Source organism: Zingiber officinale, chromosome 6A (assembly GCF_018446385.1).
Source record: "Zingiber officinale cultivar Zhangliang chromosome 6A, Zo_v1.1, whole genome shotgun sequence".
Lineage (NCBI taxonomy): Eukaryota > Viridiplantae > Streptophyta > Magnoliopsida > Zingiberales > Zingiberaceae > Zingiber > Zingiber officinale.
The window spans coordinates 136,379,605-136,400,584 of record NC_055997.1 but is presented as its reverse complement, the minus strand read 5'-3'; the positions used below and the strand labels follow the sequence as shown (position 1 = coordinate 136,400,584).

Here is a 20,980-nt window from a genome sequence, read left to right as displayed (position 1 = left end):
TCAATCGATCAGCCGATCGATTGAACCAAAGCCCAATCGATCAACCGATCGATTAGGAGAGTGCTACGATAAACAACAACCCAATCGATCGGTCGATCGATTGGGGTGTTTATTGCGAGCACAGAAGCTTCCCCAATCAATCAACCGATCGATTGGGTACCACCAATCGATCGAGTGATCGATTAGGGGCTGGTTTTCTTGCGTGATCGCGAGGAAGCCTGAATCGATCGGTCAATTGATTCAGGCAGTTTTTAGCAGAGCACAGAAGCGCTATGAATCGATCAGCTGATTGATTGAAGTCTCCCCAATCGATTGGTCAATCGATTGGGATATGACTGTTGTGAAGGAAGTGTCGAGTTTAAAGTTGTCTTCCTCGCAGCGACTCAGCAAACCTCCACAGTCTTCTCTCACAATTCTCACAAGTTATCGCCGTCAGTTCTTGAAGCGTTTTGGAGTGAGGTGTTGTTGCATTTTCAAGGTCAAGAGGAGTTCTAAACAAGAAGGAGAAGCAAGCTAGGGTTTCCTCATTGTAAATCTTGTAAGATTTGTTATTGTATTAGCTTGTATTTCTTTTTTCTTGTATTAAGAGGTTGTACAAGACTTCTCCACCTTCGGTAGTTACCGAGAAGGAGTATTTTTCTTAGTAGATAGTGTATCGTGTGTGGATCCTTGGATTAGTCACCTCTTCTTGAGGTGGATACCAAGTAAATCTATGTGTTAGTGTTGTGAGTCTTGTTTCGAGTTCTTTCCGCTGCATATCAACAATACCGAAGCAAGCAAACGAAACGCGACGAGCTATTCACTCCCCTCCCTAGCTCCAAATCGAGCCAAACAATACTTACTCACTAGCACCACCCATGGGTTCCTAAGACTCTCTTGGTTCCGACTATGACAAGATATTAAAGTTTTGGATGAAGTAACATCATCAACAAGTTTTGGTTAAATTCGTTGATAGCATTAGTAACCTTAGAATCACTTCAAACCATCATCATTACACTTTGGGAGCCTCTTGAGTATAACAATACCTTAATATCTAGATTTCATAACCTAAATTAAGAGATATGAGTTTTAAAAATCTTCATGATCTTGATATAGTTATTAGTGAGTTTTCATCAAAACTTGTTGATGACCCTAAAGTGTCTAGAATTTTAAAATCTTTATATAATCTGAACTATGAGAGTCTTAAGAGCTCTTTAGTGGTGTTGGTGAGTAAGTATAACAAGCCTGGACTCTTTAATGAGCATGTATCAAATTGTTGTAAAGTTGTGAAAATTTTAAAAACTCATATATCTCAATTTAGACTGTGGAATCTAAGTCTGAGGATATGATTATATTCAGGAGGTTCCTAGGAGTGTGACACAACACAAACTATTGAATCTGTTGATTCACGCACAAATACCAAAAGCAATCTTCTACAACTTGTTAATTCGAAAAGGAATACCGGGAAATAGAAAAAAATTTGACATTCCCAAGAAGGAGATGACAGTTAGAAATAGTAATAATAAAAAATGACTTAAAACAACTAAACATGATGCTTATATAGACCCAAAACTCTAATTGCAAGATGAAAATATCAAAAATATCCTAAATACTAAAAAAGGTGAAGTCTAATAATGAGTTCATCTACATTCATTTCCTTCTACTTGTGCTTCAAGTAGTTCTTGAAATCCTTCTAGTTGAAAGGTAGTTTCTCAATAATAATTGCCACTTGGAATGTTTCATTTATAATCGTACCTTTCAAGTGAATCTCATGCAAGATCATCTGATGATCTTGGATTTAGTTGATCGCCATTTTAGAGTCAACTATCTTGTAGTCCAGAAATCGATCCATAGTGAATTTATTGGTCTCCACATCCTCCTTCTTATACTTCTTGTCTAGGAACTCCCGCAGTCCTTTAGTCGTTCTCATCGTGCGATATACAACATACAACGAATTGGTAAGGCAGTTGAAAATATAGTTTTGGCATGAGAACTTTGAATGGTTCAATGCTTCTACTGGACTGATGATCTGGACATCAATCCCATCTTCAGCCAGTTTAGAAGATTCCTTGGTCAAGAACCGAGCTAGATTTAGCATAGTCAAATAGAAGAGCATTTTCTACTATCATTGTTTGATGTTCAATCCAGTGAACTTCTCTAGTCTTATGGTTGATTGAAATATTTCTAATCAAAATAGAAGAGGCCTTCATGTGTTGAGATTATTGCATTTAAACATTTTATATGGCTATCTGAACATAAACATGTCTATTTTAAGATTGTTGTACAATCTTTTCTTGGAGATATAGGAGATATTCTGAATTGAAAATTATAAAAAAAATAACTTCAGACTTATATGTTAGATGGTGTGAGTTAATACCAGGATGAGTTGTCAGGTTGTCTGAGCACAAATTAGACATTGTTAGCTGACTACTGAGTGCTTCCCGAGCCTGAGTGGGAAGCTGAGTGACGAGTGCTCCCGAGTGTCTGCTTCCCGAGTCTAAGTGGGAAGCCAAATCCAAGTTGGGATGTCACCCGATTGCTAAGGCTGTATGAACTGAGCGTCAAGTCAAGATGTAGAACACCCCTCAGGTTGCTGAGTTAGGATGTCAAGTGCTGGAATGTCGAATGCTGAGTACCAAAGTGGTCAAATCCGAATGGGTCATTGAGTGCTCAAGAATGGAGTCATAATACTCAGGAGGACGTATGGTCGATCGGGAATTGATATAGAGTAATCGGGAAGTAATTCTAAGTATGAGTGAGTTTTCTAGTGCTCGAAAACAGAGAAGTTGAGATAGGGTTTCAACACAGTTTTCTTAAAACAGATTTATCTCTTCTTGTGGTTCATTAGGTTATGACAGATGTCTATTTTCCAATATACAACGGGAAGATCACGTATACAACCAAGCACAAGTTATTCATGGTGAACCGAGTATGTACTCGAATGCTATCACCAAAATCCCACCAAGTGAAATGCATGATAGATAGAAAGAAGAAGAGGGGAACGAAGTCGATGAATTTTTCAACTCTTTTTGTATACCTCTTAGCTTCTGCTTAAAATCATGACCTCCTTAAATAGGAGTGTCAACCCTTGATTGCATTGAATGATCAAGTAATGATTATTCAATGCCTGAGAATTCATGACAACTGTCGGCCAGTACTGTCCAGGTGATTACGGAATCACATTAACATTTGATCGTTGGCACATTAATACCTCCACTACACATTTGAGTAATAGCAAAAAGGATTCACATGGCAAAAGGACCCTAGATTTGCACCCCTTGTGCGGATGTACATGAGAAGGAATTTCTCCCCATGCATATGTTCATAATTTCAATACTTATGATTCCATAAAAATCAACCATCATACCTTAAAACTCCTAATGTGAAATTAAAATTTTTATTTATATTGGAGCCTCTTCCGTCTACCATTCTTTTCTATTCACAATTTTTCCAACAAAAACCTCCTTCGAGTTAATTTTTTATTTTGACACTCAAACTACTTTCGGCTAAACTTGGTTGTAAACAAAATATGTCATATAATATTTTTTTTAATCAAAGCAAGGGTCAAGAAGGTTTAAAAAAAACAACCTTGTAACATTATTGTGGCTTTATTTGGTGTTTCCAACGTGGCTATAAACCTTATTTTTTCTTTCATTCGGTCAACAATTTCATAAAGTTTCCTTAATCTCCATTCGAGCCCCAAGTCTCTCGGGCTAGTCGAACTCACCTTTATTAGCTTGTTGATATGTTGCTTAAACAAAATTCAGTTTGAGTGAATTCCTCAAATGTAACTGCTTCTGTAATATGTTGTAAATTTACAGTGAAATTGTCTTCCTACTCATTAATTAGATGCCAAACTATTCTCCACCGTCTATATATTTTTTGGACAATACATTTATAGAAATTTTTTTTACAAATGAAACACACATGGTATTAGACTTCTGGACTATCTACTATAAGTACTTCTTAATTTACATTAACAACCGATAGAAAAATTTAATTTTAACCTTTTCGGATGATTTAAATAATTTTCGTGAAATCAAGGGGCGAAGGAATACCTGGTGCCAACTCTTCGTGATTTTAACCCAAGATAAAAATTGAAGGTTGCCAGATCGTACGCAACGGACAGGTCCGTACCTAACCAAATCACCGCCCTGCCTCTAAAATGTGCATCTCTCGAGCATACACTTTGCTGCAGCAGATGAGCGCGACAAAGGGCGAGTAGTTCCGAAGACGATGCGGCACCGATGTCGTCCAAGGCCGCGCACGTGACGTGCCGCGACAGGCGAAGACCCCTTTAAGGACTCCACTCCACTGACATCTCCTGCAGCGGCAGTGGAGGAGGTGCCTGAGCGGGCTGTTCACAGTGGACTCCCGTGACGTGAACAGCCCTGGCGCCGAGGGTAAATTTGACTGAGGCCCGATCAAAAGTGCTGCGTTTGCTACTTGCCAAAACTCATGTCGCAGGCTTTCCTGCCTGGGTGAGGGAAAAAAGAAGAGAGTGCCTGCAACTAATTTATTGTTCAGCTTTCAAGGGAAAACCCGTGCAATCGAGCACCAGGAAGATTTTGATCTTTGTGCGTACGACGATGGAGCGAGTTGGGGACGACTCGGAAATCTACCTAAAAGACAAACTCATACTAATGTCATGCTTACTCATTGCCCATTGTAAATAATTATAATATATTTTTGCATCTGTTCAAAATCCAACTGCCCACATTTCCCTTCTTTTCTACTGTAGCAAAAGATGAATATGTCAAATCGTCCCAGGACCAATATGGAGGAGGTGAATCATGAGCGATTATTAATCTTTGGAATAATGACTAGCACATAAGGGAGATATTTATCTCGACTTTGCCGAAATTCAAATCCCAAACTTCATTGTGGCAATATCTCATGTGCTAATCATTAGACTCATCCAAAGAGACATAGGATTATGAACGAGCAAAATTTTATAAATAATCGAGTCTAAAATGAACTCTTAGTGCCTAACAATCTCTAAATTCTTAATTTTCAATCAACAGACTTTGCACATTCACACATTATGTTGACTGCACTAAGGATGCAAATTATAATGTCCATCCTGGGAGAACAAATTAGAAAAATTTTGAAAATTGAACACCAAGGTAATAATAGAATAACAGTAGAAAATCATAAATCCTAAGTTGTCTAACACAAATGATTTAAGATTCAAATTTGTATAAAATAATACTATCATCTCAATCAAACACAAATTGTATCGAACACAAATTGTGATATTCTACAACAAAGTATTAATTAATCAGCAACAATATTTAATCAAGAATAATCCATGAATATATTTAAGATTTGTTAAAAAAAAAAACAAAAGCCAAAGTCAATTAGGTTAATCCAATATTCTAAATAGAAATCAAAACGGTCACTTAGATAGAAGGCAAGCATCAACACGTCATCTTTGCCTAAGACAGTGCTTTAGATGGTAACTCACCTTCTTCTATCATCGTTGTACTTGGAACTGCCACCTTCGCCACAACCATGTCACCCACCGTGATGACTTTGGATGTGTCACGTGAGCTCGAGCCCAACAATGCATTCGAAATCGTCGACAAGGCTTGACGATGCATTTGGACATGTCTCCTGAACTCGATGATATGTTCAAATGCATCACCTAAGCCCGACGATGACGAACCCAAAGACATCGTCAGGACCCGACAATGCGTTTGAACACATCACATGATCCCGCAAACGCATCCAAACTCATCGCAAGGTCCCGACAGCACATGACTCATCACCCAACCGAAACAGAATACACAAATAAATTGGAAGTTAAATTTTAATTAAATAACTTCATATTAATAATTTTAATAAATTCTTAGTTATAATTGAATAAATTAAATAAACTTAATTAAATCTAATAAAATTATTTCATTAATTATATATATATATATATATATAAAAATTAATTTTTAATTTTTCAATTAATATATTTTATTAAAAATAAATATTATAAAAATAATAATTATTTATAACATTATATATAAAAAAATAGTAAAAAAATTTAACCACCTAAACCCTGCCTAAGTGGTTAAGACGATAGACAGTCACGGACCGTCCCACCATTCTCTACCGCTATTTACAACATGCGTTAATCTAGTCATGGATTTTGAGTACAAGGCATTTCTGTAGAAGAATTAGAAAGCAAGACTGAACAAGGCAGAAAAAAAAAATAACTTTCATAAAAAGTAAAGCATCTAAACCACTTCCTAAATATAAAGCTTTTGTCCAGGAAATCAGTCGATTTCAAAACCAATGACAACCAAACCTCCTGTTAGATCAGTGGATGATGTTGTACGAGAAAATATAATCAATGTACCAATACCAAAAAATAGCAGACAATAAAGTTGGTCAGAATTAAATGCTTACTGACCAAAAAACCCGTTCGTTGTTCTTTAGCAGAGCTGATGGGTTAAAGCATGGCTCTATACTAACGGGGGACAAATCCAAATTAAGAGAATGCACAATTTCTGGAGGCAAATTAGATAGTAAATAGCACACACTTGGTTCAATAAGACAGTACAGTACCACCCTTCTGCGCAGCTCTTCAGGCAGATCATGCAATTACACAATCCATGCAGTTAAGCTAAAGCATGCAGCACGTGTCTAGGAACATGTACACATCCAAACAGGAACCCACACCAAAGTTCCATCAGATTAAATACATTAAACTTACGCGCAGATGGTGGTTGGGTAGCTTCTAGCTTACGAGCATGCATCATTAAAGCATCAAAATGTTTTGGATCCAAGATTTGTTTGTCATCACGTAATCTTGTACCAAGACGAGAAAGCTGAGTGGAAGCTCTTAGAGTAGAAAGAAATGGTCAACTTCATTAGGCAGCAATACTTTTTGTGCGTACAGCATATCTGAATAAAAAAAAATCCATGCAGTACATTTTATTCCGATCTAAAACAAATATTTACAAATAGCAATCATCTGTAACAATTTTATGTCTAAAGCAATTTTTAACCTGCATTAAGAGTGTTTAAACCTATTGACATTGATCTTTAATGATAGTAGGATTCATCTAGCCAACTCTAAATAGTGGAGGAGATTTACATGGTTTGAGCATAAAAAGACAGTAGAGATAAATGATTAAAATTTCCAGTGCTATGGAATTGTGTCACTAAGTTGAATTGCTCAGAAATCCTCAGAGTAGCTACTTTTCAACGAAAAAACATTTACCAGTATCATAGTTGTAAAAAAATAGTTAGATTAAGGTAGTTGTGAAATGGTGAATCTTCAACTTTCATGATTGCTTAGAGAAGAAAATGCATGGTACCTTGACTCTTGGAGAAAAAAGATGTTGCTCCTGGATGCAATACTACCAAGGAGTTCCACTTCTGGAAACAGTTGTAGCACCAAAACCAATTTTCTTCTTGTCTGATATTGCTGGCTTCAAAATTTGGAATGAGCACATCAAGGTCTCATCCACACTCATCATAGCACCAGCATTGTCAAATTCACCACAGTAATTTGGAGCCGAGAAGATTGTTACAAGTTGCCTGTCAGCAAAAAATTCATATCCATCCTCCACCACCTAATGCCAAAGAAAAAGACCTAGTGCTAAACAAGGTGGGCATTGTTTACATGTATGAACTCGTGATGTATGTGGTGTGCCCATGTGCACCAGAGAGAGAGAGAGAGAGAGAGAGAGCGACTCACCTGGTGAGCACGACAAATTAGGTCCAAATCATTCTTCTGAAGAAAGTCTTCAACTCTATCAGCACCAAAAGTATATGAAACACCCCGATCATTCATTCCCCATCCTTGGACCTCTTTATTAGGATCAGACCAAAGAAGATCGCAGAGTAATCCGCTGTCTGGAACATCAGTTGGGCGAGCTAGGTTTCTAATCTGATCCAAATTTTGCAAGTCTGGGGAAAGACCACCATGCATGCACAGGATTTTTTCATCAATAAGAGCTGCCACTGGTAGGCAATTAAAACAATCAGTGAAGATCTTCCAGAGTCTCACATTGAATCTGCGCTTGCATTCATCATAGAAACCATAGATGCGGTTTATGGATGCACATTCATGATTACCCCGCAAAAGAAAGAAGTTTTCTGGGTATTTAATCTTGTAAGCTAAAAGAAGGCAAATTGTTTCAAGGCTCTGCTTCCCACGGTCCACATAATCACCCAAGAACAAGTAATTGGCTTGAGGTGGCAACCCACCATATTCAAAAAGCCTCAAAAGGTCAGAAAACTGACCATGGATATCACCTGTTTACAGGAAGAAAGGTAATGTCAGCCTCAGCAAAATGAATTAACTTCACAGGACCCATAGTGGAAATATACCATATGACAAACGTATGCTTCAGCAATCTGTGCTTCTTGTTTTTTCATTTATGAAAATAGAAAGATTTCAAAATTTTCAATATTATAATAAACTGTGGATTTCTATTTGTAAGTTTCTTTTAAAAAAATGAAGTGTTCCTGTGTCACAATAGAAAGTGCATTTTCTAATAACAGAAAAAGCAAAACATAAATTATTTCAAGTTTGCTGCTACCATAACACAAAAATCAAAAGCACTGCAACAAGCATATCGGAAATGTTTTCCTTCAGTATATAATCCGGCAATCAGCTAATATTCCTCAGGGTCAATCATCATTGCCAAGAACTTGCAGTGATAAACGTACACATGCAAACATAACTTACCCAACATGAAGCCAGACAGAGCAATAAGTGTCACCCCCATGCTAAAATTTATCTCACTAAAAAGAATAGCAAAATTTTAGCTGTCTTGGATAATTAAATAAATTTTTGAACACGTCAAGTTTTGAATGTTATAAGTTAGAAATTTTAATATAAAAAAATCTATAAGGAAATAAAAAATTATTGAGTAGACAAGAAGAGGGGAAGATGAGTACCTAAGAGCTCAAGTCATCTCCTTATATTTTTTGTACAAACAACTAATCACAATAACAAGAATTGTTGCCACATCACTCATACGGGGGAAAAAGAAAATTTCAATGCCATTACTATATTTATAGCCTTCTCACTATTTCCTAAACACTCTAGATAGTGGATACCATTAGAAGAAGAAATGCTAAAAATTATTCCATTATCATGATCAATAGAAGGGGAGTCTTGGTGCAACGGTAAAGTTGTTGCCATGTGACCAAAAGGTCACGGGTTCAAATCCTGGAAACAACCTCTTGCAAAAGTCAGGTAAGGCTGCGTACAATGGATCCTTCCCCGGGACCCCGCATGGCGGGAGCTTCGTGCACCAGGCTGCCCTTTTATCATGATCAATAGAATCCTTACTCCCTTCTTTCGAAGGATACACTTCCCCTCTCAACAATCAAGATTAAGTTCCTTTCCTCAAATAAAATATTCTTTTGGCAGGTATTTCCTTTTTATTAGCCAAAATATGTAGCTGCTGCTTACAAACACATAATATGATTTACTATATTTGCAATAGAGATAAAATTATATATAAAAAAATGAAAAATCAATCAACTGATGTCAAAGTAACTATCTTACAGTAGAACTCATTTAAATGGGAAGATCTAACACCAAATATAGAGTTCTAGTTCCGAGTAGCTGAGGAAGAATAGAGGAATAATTAGAACACTGGCTCCAATTGCTCAGCATAAGCCTGATGCATAGGCAATGACATCCAACATGTTGTGCAGATTGATCCAATACTACATGCTTTAACAAAATATTTAAAACAAAATTTAAAACAGACAAGACTAGAACCCCAAATATAAAAAAGAAGTAAAGAGGATGGTACAGAAGATACTTGAGAAAACATAGATCAAATATATTTTCCCAACTCACCAAACTCACACATAGAAGGTCAGCAATGATTGTCTAGAATCATCCAGTATAAAAGATGATCTCCATTCCTCTAAAGTTCTTAAACACTAAGAATGGAGATCATCTTATATACCAGATGACTTCTGCTCCACTCCTCTAAAGTGCTTAAACCCTAATCATTTTGTTAAAAAGATTTGATTTAGAAATTTGAATCGGTCAAATCAATCTAACAATACGTAGAAGGTCAGCAATGATTGTCTAGAATCATCCAGTATATAAGATGATCTCCATTCGGACTATCACTGCTGCAAAAGATTGTTAATTATATTGTAGACTCAAGAAATATCACCCAGGAAATGATCTTTAGACGATGTACAAGTCTTATACCACAATAAGAAGAATCAAACAATACTCAACATTGGACTATCAGAGGAGAGCAAGCAACTGAGCATCTATTTGCTTGTGTAATGCTCTGATAGACTTTGGAATATTGGCATCGCGAGCGATAAGATATTCCATATGACCTTGACCTATAAAACAAATTGTAATTGCTGCAATTTATGAAGCATAATTCCTCCCGTTGAGTTTCTCTTTAACAATAGTCATAGGATCTAACCACAAAGCATAATTCCTCAGTTGAAATTCTCTGAAATAATAATAATAGAATCCAAAAGGTTTAAGAGAACACTAGATTGTACATGTGATGATGTAGTTGAGAAACTGGCATGTGAACATTATCTGCAGTTCAACAAAGAAGAGTTGCAGAAATCTGGAATGTGAATGAACGAGCACAATTTCTATTTATTTTAAGTAAAAGTTGCTAAAAGATACTCTCTTTTTTTAATCAGACCCACCTGAAAGTGATTGAGAGGATAAATTAAGATTCCAAAAGATAAGTCTCTCATGTGGACTTCTCCCTGTGGCAGTGAAAACCCAATAAACAACAGACTAATTAAAAGTTGAAAAGGAAAGCCTTCAGCAGGATCCTTTAGCCAACTAAGAGGAGACCCATTTGTGGGGCACAACAAGTGTAAAGGATAAGATAAGCAAATCTAGAGGCATCAAAGGTGGAGGCAGAAACTAAGTGAAAGGAAACAATGAAAACATGGAAGAGACCGTATCAATAATGAAATTAACAGTGCAATAAGGTATTGAATAGAAAATCCTTGTAAAAAAGGCAATAACAAGAAGAAAACAAGAGGAACAAACCAATAACAAACTGAATACAAGAGCAAATCTCGAGGGATAACTCTAGGAGAGTTCTTGCAATGCAATCCGAGAAGGCTAAGAAAAGAGGGGTTGTCAAAGATGCTGGAACTTGTCCTTAGGGTGAAAGTTCTTAAGGCATGTGATGAGGACAAAAATCATTTTGCATACCACCATAGATTCAGAGAATATGGAAAGAGAAGATTCATGGCATTGAACATTAGATCCATATCCAGGTCACAATGCAAACAAGGATTGAAATCTTCGTTGGCAACAACCAGCAGATCTAGTGGATAATAATTTGAACATTGTAGTCAATGAGGTTAATGCCCAAAAAAGGAGCCAAGTATGAAGTCTGCACAATAGAGAAGACCTAGGCAAGTCCTAAACAGTTCAATCACCATCGGGATAAGTAGTAACACCCAAGAAAGGAATCATGACTATGTTCAAGAGAAGCCTAAAGCATGGCCCTTTTACATCAATAGAAAGAGAGGGAGATGTTAGCAACCTAAAGATTTGAGGGGCGCAATGGAAGAAGATGACAATCGTGAGTCTCACATCACAAAGAAGAGGAATAATGAGTAGAGGATTTGATTCCTTCATGTGAGATGAGGATGAGATGGGTGTGAATGGAAGAATCAAGGATAAAGAGACATCGAATTATGTAGACGGAAGTTCTCGCCAAAATTGATGACCTCGTCTTAAGTGATTAAGTTTGGAAAACCTAATCTAGGAGAAGAGGAAATCTAATACCATGTTTAAGTAAGATAGAACATAATTACATATTAATGTCAATATTATGGCACGGATTACATAGTACATATACCAATCAACCAAAAATCCTAAATGTATTACATTCAATGTAGGACTAAACCCACAACGCTAATAAAAATTGCTCAACCTAAAATCCTAAACCTAAAACATTTAACACGGGATTAAACCCACAATACCAATGACTCATAATACCTAAAAATTAGACAAATATTATAAAATATCATTTTATAAATGTAGCGCCACTCAGAAAATCAAAAAGAAATATATACAATTACATAAAATTATCACTTTTATGTTGGCACTCAGTGATATTATACTGAGGTATTTCCCGTTCATTAAATCATATACAGGCATTAAAAACGATGAGGCGTATCTAATGAGTAGCTTCTTATAAATAACAAAATACTATTTTTAAGGTAATATTTTATTGAAGTTATAAATTTAAGTAACAAAGTTGTCAAAAATAATAATAGTCCAGATCAAGGTTAGAAATCTCACATCATGTCAGGTGAAACCGTCAAAACGTATTATTTTGATAAATTATCCAAACTCAATACCTCTTGGCACCAAGATTCAAAATCTTGAGCCATGTCATAGTTTCAGTCTTAGACTAGAATGATACTGATTTGATATCGGACCAACAGATTCATGATGTCAATGAAAAATTGGAGGTTGAAGGAGGAAACAGATAAAGCTAAAAACAGGGGATATTGTTTGTGCTAAGTGATATCTATCTTAAGTAATTTACATCGTTTCACTGACATGGTACAAGATTTAAAGTTAGACTCGGCATAAATGATGTTCCTTCCTATACTTCATCTCCTTCCTTCTTCAACCTCCAATCCATTACCGACACCATGTATTGAAACATCGACACAATAGCAAAACAATATCATTCTAGTCAAAGACCAAAACTCCAACACGGTTCAAACCTTGTTCTGGATAACAACTTGCCCAATAAAATAATGCACATGACCAAGGTTTAAAATCTCAACCCGTGCCGAGTTTTCACTCCCAGACCAGAACGATACGATTTCAGTATCATATTGTGACGTGCCGATATGATTTTGATATTTTTTTATTTATATATGGTAATTATTAGATAAATATGTTTATTGTATATAATTTAAAAATAAATTGTATATTGATTTTATATAAGCTCTCCATTATTGAACAACTTAATATTGTTAAAAAAAATAATTAAATATAATTTTCTTCAAATAAAGTTGATCTATCAATAACTCAAATTAAAATTAATACATAATAATATGTTACCTTACTAAAACCAAAAGAAGTGACGTGAATCTGATGGAAGTATTGGTTCTTATAACATTCTGCTTAGGTCAACTCTATAGTTCTCCAACGTCAAGATTAAATAATTAGAATTATATAAATTAATACAAAGATGCTATTTTATATATAATAATTATATAAATTAACTATTTATTTATTTAAATAATATATATTTAAAATAGTGAAAAAATATCAGAATATCAATTAAACAGTAAAACAATAAAAAAATATATAAATATGTTTTTTTAGATTTTTTAGAATTTTTAAATAAAATTTAAAATAGTAAAAAGCTTCGGAATATCCATTAATAAAATTTATTAATTTTTTTAAAATTTTAAATATATTTTTTATATATTTTATTGGGATAATTTAATTAGGGTTTATGAAAGCCTCTTAGAAATATCACATTTAAGTTAGGAATAGCTTGAATTAATTAAATCAATTTTAATTTTCTTCAGAACAAGAGGCATCGCAAGACGCTGTTGGCAACACCAGAGGCGTCCTTCGACACCTCCGGGATGCCTTTGACCCACCTTCTGTCGTGCGACGCACGTGATGACACACGCGATGACACATGTGAAATTATCACACATATGGTACTAGTTTCAAACCGTCCATGCCGCCCGCTACGAAATGGTATTTCAATCAACTGATTAGATCCTCAATGTGATTTAGTTATCATTATTTTTTGCACATCCAATTTTTGTAATTTTTACTCCTATGTTAACTTGTATAGACATATTCCCATAATTATGTAGGAATCATTTTAATGAAAATGAAAAAATTGCATCTTCTTAATGGTTCTATCAAACAATTAGAACCCCTAACAATTGAATGTCAAGTTACATCATCATCATCACCAAGTTGTGTTTGACTAACTAATTAGGGTCAGCTATATGAATTTTATTTTTATCCTTTGTTAAGCCCGACATAAGACAATATTATTAATAATATTCAAATAAATTAAATCATTATTTTTCCATTGACTAATGTTTTATTTGATCTCCTTGTAATCCTTACTAATTCCACTCTATCAATCCAACTCTTCTGATAAGTCTATTGGTCATCTTTAAAAATGCTTGTGTCGTCTCAACATGAGATGTTCTCTCATTTTATTGCCTATTGGAGTTGCACTGAATTATCTATTTTTTAAGTTAATTTTTGTTATCACTCCTTGCATCCATATTAGCATTCCCATCTTTGTTAATAACTTTCTTGTAAATGTTTCTTTGTCGTAACCCAATATACCAATCTATTGCCTGATTGATTATATCACTGTCCAATAAAACTTCGCTTTAGCATAAAGGACATAAGTGGATTACATAATCCAAAGATCCTCTTCATTTCAACCACTCATAAAAGGACAATCCGGTGTATGAATCTCACGCCAATGTGGGTTCACGGGGAAGGATCTATTGTACACAACCTTACCTTATTTTACAAAAGGTTGTTTTCGAGACTCGAGCTCGTGACCTCTAGGTCACACGACACAACAACTTTAACGTTGCACGCTCATACTTGATTCTATGATCATTATCACATCAATATTCTCTTCTGATTGAATAATAGATCCAGGGTAGTTAAAGTTCTTGTCTATTCTTTTTTAATTACAAAAATTACATTTTATATATTTATTTTTTTATACTTAACTTAAAGCATTTAGCTTCTAACACTTTTCTACACAATTCAGTAGTCAAATTTAATCTACTTACACTCTCATAAACTAACAAGATATCTTTGCAAATAACATATGCTCAAGAGATTTATCAATTGATTAACTCTTTTGGTACTAATGTAAAAAAGATAGGGTAATTTAAATTGACCCTTGATGTAAACCTACAACTATAATAAAATTATTTGATACTATGTTACTTAATGCAAGTATGATTATCTGATATGAGTATAGAACTAGATGTAAGATATGAGTTATTCAAAGTGAGGGTATGATAACTTGTCAAAAAAGGGTCCAAGTTTTGAACATGAGATACAAGGGCACAACAAATCTTGAGAATTATTAATATATTCTAAATTATGTACTATTATATGACATATTTAGTGAATAATAATAATAATAATAATAATAATAACAATAATAATAATAATAATAAAAGGAGCACGGAGCTCCCGTCAATATGGGTATTGTACGTGGTTTTACCTTACATTGCAAGAGACTATTACTGCGACTTGAACCCATAACCACCAGGTCACACGACAATAATTTTACCATTGTGTCAATGCTCTCCTTCAATAATAATAATAATAATAATAATAATAATACTTTAATTTAATTAATGCAACCTAACTTATATACTATGTACCCTAACTTATTAGACCCATACTATTAAGTAATATGAAATCTTGTAAGAGCTTTAGATATCTTGAATTTATTATATATTGATGGAGATATCTTTAATAGCATAAAGAATGAATTGCCGAAATGCACAACTTCGAGTCTTGTATAATCGTGGCATCCCATAGGATAAAAGAAATTTTTTATTAGAGTAGGGTACATCATGACATACTATATGAATCAGTATTTACTTGTTGGAAAGCAACATGTATAGAAGATTAATGAAGAGGATATGAGCATGCTTAAGTGGATGCGTGGTATTTGTAGAACGGATGTGATAAAAAAAATATCAATATTCTTGAGCAAGTAGGTGAAGCAATAGAGATATGTCAAAGAAAGAAGTAATCCATTTGATAAATATTTATTTAATTAATTTGAACATTAGCAATGTTATAGCCTTGCACAGAGTTTAATGGACCCCAATTAGTTGAGAGCGGTGAATGAAATCTCGAGTTGTGCCGCCCGAAACGGACGTTTTTTACCGTTCTAAATCGGGACCGACTCTGGCACAACAAACACAACAATTTCGCGTGTGTCATCGCATGTCACGCGCGTGCAACAGAAGGAAGAAGAAAGAAGGAAGAAAGAATAAATCAATTTGGGCGATGCAGCGGCGAGGTGATGGTGGCGAGTCAGTAGCGGCAAAGTGAAAAAAAATCACCATAGGAGGCAGAATCACAAGGTTGAGAAAAAGTTAGGGTTTATTAAAACTTTTAAATAAAACCATTATATTATATATATAATTTCTAATTTCTAATTAATTATTATATAAAAAATTAATTATATATTATATAAATTAATAATTATTTAAAGAAACTGTTAATTAATTAATATAATTAGAATATATAATTTTATATTTTTATTATTGTTATAAAATTATAAAAAAATAACTTATAAAAATAGATAATTTAAAAAACAAACTTTAAATTATTTTTATAAAAAATATTTTTGAAATTTTAAAATAATTTTAAAATTTTATAAATAATTTTTAAAAAATAATTGTTAAAAAAAATTAAAAATATATATATATTAAATAGATTTGATTTTAAATTCAATATAAACTATATATATACATAATATATTACTTAGAATATTTATAAACTATAATTATATAATTATATATTATATAAATTAATCTATTACTTAATAATTTATATAATTATTATATATATTATGATTTTTGTGTTAGTTTATATAATTATTATAGATAATAATTTTTTTATCTTAGAATCAATTTGAGATTTGAAATCATAAATATTAACATACTTAATTTCTCTATTTTTAGATTCTTGGTTCCTAAGCATATGAAACACATTTTTGTTGATATGAATGTCTAATCTTGATTTTAAAAGTTTTGACAAACATATACTATCAAGTCACATAACATTAATGTAACAACAACCAAGCTTTATTTTATATATATATATATATATATATATATATATATATATATATATTGAAGGCATAGCATGATACAATACCGAAACAGTATCGTTCCGGTTACTGAAACCTTAACACGGGTCGAAATTTTAAACCTTGATTGAGAGAGACAAAATCAATAACAATGTAAGTTCCAACAAAGAATTAGTAAGTCTTCTTTAGCGAAACTATACGAAAATGTTCACATCTCCAAATTATAATTTCCTATGGCCAATAAAAATATTATTTTTTTCAAGAAAAAACAGATTTTTGATATTTTAAGCAAATCTACAAAAGAAAACAATGAACTAAGGGAGCCCCCCCGAAACAATCGTCTAATATGGACAAATATCATAAACTGAAAGCTAGCACTGCAAACCATATGACCATGGAATTAAATCACAAAGTTCGCCCCCTCAGTTTGCATATTGTACATGCCAAGGGTTAATATCACAATAAAGGTGACTCTAAAAATGAGAACATCCTAACTAGTAAATGTTGAGCTTTTCAGCCACTAAGGATTTTGTTACCTGTGAGGATATAGGAAGCACAAAAAATATTAAGAATCAACGATGTTGAATGTTCATCATTATTTTGGATTTCCTTCCTATGTTTAATTGGAAGGAAGACAAAGGAAAAAAGATTTAAATTTACAATAATAGAAAATGGCATCAACAATCATAGAATACTATAATTGTAACAATGGAATATGGATGCACCAACACGGTCTCAGAGGAGGCAATGAAGATTGGTTATAATCAGAGAAAGAATAGTAAGACTGGTCAATAAGGTTGTTGGTCTGCAGGTATTTGCGACTATTCAATCATTTACACATATCCTTCCATTTCTGTCCACAGTTGGACAAAAATAAAACTAATGGCATATTCACAGACAGACAAATGAGGAAATAAGAAAAAAGGAAAATAAATGAGTTAATAAATTTTTACTTGGAAGGAAGAGAGGAAGGAATTTAATTTCGTCAAATTTCTTCATTATATTTCCATCCGAAATGGATGGAATTGGAGGACAAAGTTTGAGTTTCTAACAAATACAAAATTTACTAATTCATTCTCTTGATTCCTTGGAAGGAAGAGGAGTCAATTTGTTTGGTTTATTTCCATCTAAAATGTATGAAATAGGAAGAAAAGGAAGTTTTTGTTTCTAATAAATGCAAAAAAAATTTAGATTTATTTCTCGTGGTAACTTGGAATGAAGACAAGGAGAGAAAAAAAAAATAATTTCGTCGAAAATCTGCATTTTATTTCCTTCCAAAATGGATGGAATTTGAGCAAAGTAAAGTTTGTGTCTCTAATAAATACAAAATTACTTTCTCGGTTGTGATATTATCTATGAAAATAATATGAGCAGAAGTAGGTGGAAGGAAGATAAGAAAATTCCACTCTTTTCTTTCCTCTTGCTTAAACTATTTCTCTACTTTCATACTTCAACCCAATCAAAAAATATATGTAAATAGAAGAAACGAAGTTTCTGTCTGTTGTTTTATATTCATTCATTTCCATCCGTTTCACTGTCCATTGGAGTAAACAAGTCATTTTTTCACGATCTTCGCACAACAGCTACACTGTCGAGTCGGCCAATAGCAAGTTCATAGAAGCCCAAAAGAAAGGAATTTTTTACGGCTTACCACAAATCTTAATGGGCGCCTCCAGTTCCAGGAGGTTGGGCTGCTGCAGGAAGATCTCCTTCGACACGAGACAAAGCTGCTTGATGTCCGCCTCTAGGAGCTGCACCTGCTTCCCTGGCTTACTACCCTTTACTTCCAGCAGTCGTTGGATGATTCCATCCAACACCTTGGGATCCATCAGTAAGCCTTCTTCTTCCCCTCCCCCCTTCCCCCAAATCACCACGTTCCGACACCAGAGAAACCACCGCAAAAGCTTCCCCTTTCCCTCCTCTACCACCCCAGGCGCCGTAGCAGCTCCTTCGCCGACGGAACGAAGGAGAATAGGCCGACTGATTAGGGTTTCTTCTGATCCGGTGCGGATTTGGGGAGAGCGAACGCAGCGGGCAAGATCTGGTGTATGACGTGGAGTAAGCGCTTCACGTGGTAATTAGTCATCGCGAATCTGACGGCGCGGAGGCAAGTTGCCAGGTATTATTATTCGCTGTGCCGACGGACCCCACGATACGGGGCCCTCGCTTCGTCAAATAAACGGAGCGGTACAAATGTGGGTGCAATGTCACCTGTTAAAGGGCGATGACTTTGATTTGGCAAGGAGTTGAATCTTTATTCTTCGCTATCGCATCGCAGTTGCACTGACGTTACTTTGAACCTTTTACTGTCTCCAAGTCTCCTGGTCTACGCTTGTGTGCCTTTTCTTTTTTTTTGGCACAACGCCTTGTGGTCTGCGTGTCAAAATGAAGCATCGAGGAAGAGGAAGTGGGCATTCGATCAGTCTCGATCGTCGTCAAGTTTGAAAAGTTCCATGGTTTAACCGCAGCTGCCTGCAACAACCAATCCATGAACTGACTAGATGTGCCCCCGCGAGCTGGATCAACTGGTTAAGGTGTGGTATCCTTGCACAATGAGTCGTAGGGTTGAAGGTCTACGGACGTGCACCGGATGAATAATCTGGGTCAGCTGTGTTAAATTCCGGAGACACCATGCTTTATCCGGACCAGCATTCACCATTGATTTATCTCCTCCTAGGATTCCTATGGGGTCAGGCCTAGGGGGTCGTTGGACGACGGGACCCACCTTTTGCACAATAAACTAACTAGATGCGCTAGGAGAAGAGTAAGAAACAACCACATCATGTTCGGGGTAATTTTCATTCATTTCATTTTCTCAAAAATAGTATGTCTTTTACAATATGGTTAGAATGACTATGATACATTAATAAGTTATGCACTCTATCAGCGAAGCACTCTCAAAATAGAATTAATTCTATTTGAGAAAAGTTTATAGATCACGAATATCTTTTTTGTTTTTATGATCTGGCCTTTTGGGTCAAGAGGATAATATTCCATTATAAAAATTAAGCTTTTATAATTCAGATCTTGATAATGTACATATCAATACGAATTTATTTAATGGAACATGATATGACCAATAAAATAGAACCATCTAATGAAAATTAAAATCAAGAGTGTCAACTGATGTGGGGATCAAAATCCAAGGAATGTCAACTTAAGCACTATAGTCCTAAGATGTTATCTGAAGGTCGATCAGAGGAGCGAGATAAACCCCCCAGGTGTAGAGTGTGACCCCAAAAGTCTGAGCAGATAGCGTCGATTAGATATTGGCGGAGCGACAAAACCCAGCTTGAATAGCCAAGCATCCCAATTATTTTCATGAGCGCACGAGATGGTTCCCTCTATAGCACGATCGAATGGTTCCGATCGGACACTTTATGTGTGACCAATGAACTTAATCTCTCTCTGAGACATTTAAGGAGCATAGCTCTCCAGAGCCGATTAGACGTGGCGTAGACAAGATTCCCTGAACCTCCTCCAAGTGACTAAGACCTACCGGGTAGTTGAGTCATCAAACATCTCTCTAAGTCTACTAAAAATCCTACCTCCCCACGAAGACCTCACAAATGTTCAACCTCCTGAAGTCGATCGAATATGGTGGTACACAGGTTTAATCAGACTCCAACAAGGTTGATTCCGTTGAAGGAATATCACTGGGGCCATTAAGGCATCAAACCCTTTGGAGGCCCATCTAGGCCTCATCTACAGGCGCATAAGGTCTTCTCTTAAGCGGCACGTGTTCACTATTAAAGGAAATCAAGTAAAGACCCGTTGATCTGTTTGGTCCATCTGTTAGTTAGCGCCCTAGAGTCAATCATTTGATGATTGTTGTATGGACTCGTTGTATCATATTCTTGTATATAAATAAAGGCATTTGTTTTGGTTATTATACTTACTTGTATTGGTGCCAAATAACTAAGTATAATAGCGTCCTTGAGTAGAAGGTTCTTACCTATATTAATCGATTGGTTGAATCGATAGTGAGATGGTATAGGGAACACTACTCTTAATCATTCCTAGTCGAGTATTAACATTCAGGGACAATGTTAATGCGACGAGACTAGCATGTAGGTCAACTCGATGACTTGATCTCATAAGTCATGGATATAGAGATATCAAGTTAATACATGGGTATGCATTGGAGAATGTATACTGAATGA

The 20,980-nt window shown here is 35.0% G+C and overlaps 1 protein-coding gene across 1 annotated transcript; it reads right to left on the bottom strand.

Annotated features, from left to right (window-relative positions):
- Positions 1-6,463: 6,463 nt before the first annotated feature.
- LOC121998256 (serine/threonine-protein phosphatase PP1-like) lies at positions 6,464-18,855 on the bottom strand. The gene is made up of 4 exons (XM_042553076.1): positions 18,469-18,855; positions 7,679-8,238; positions 7,296-7,553; positions 6,464-6,879 (listed from the first exon to the last, which is right to left on the bottom strand). Exons 1-3 carry the CDS (start codon positions 18,644-18,646, stop codon positions 7,338-7,340), a joined length of 954 nt encoding a protein of 317 aa, XP_042409010.1. The 5' UTR covers positions 18,647-18,855; the 3' UTR covers positions 6,464-6,879; positions 7,296-7,337.
- Positions 18,856-20,980: the final 2,125 nt, after the last annotated feature.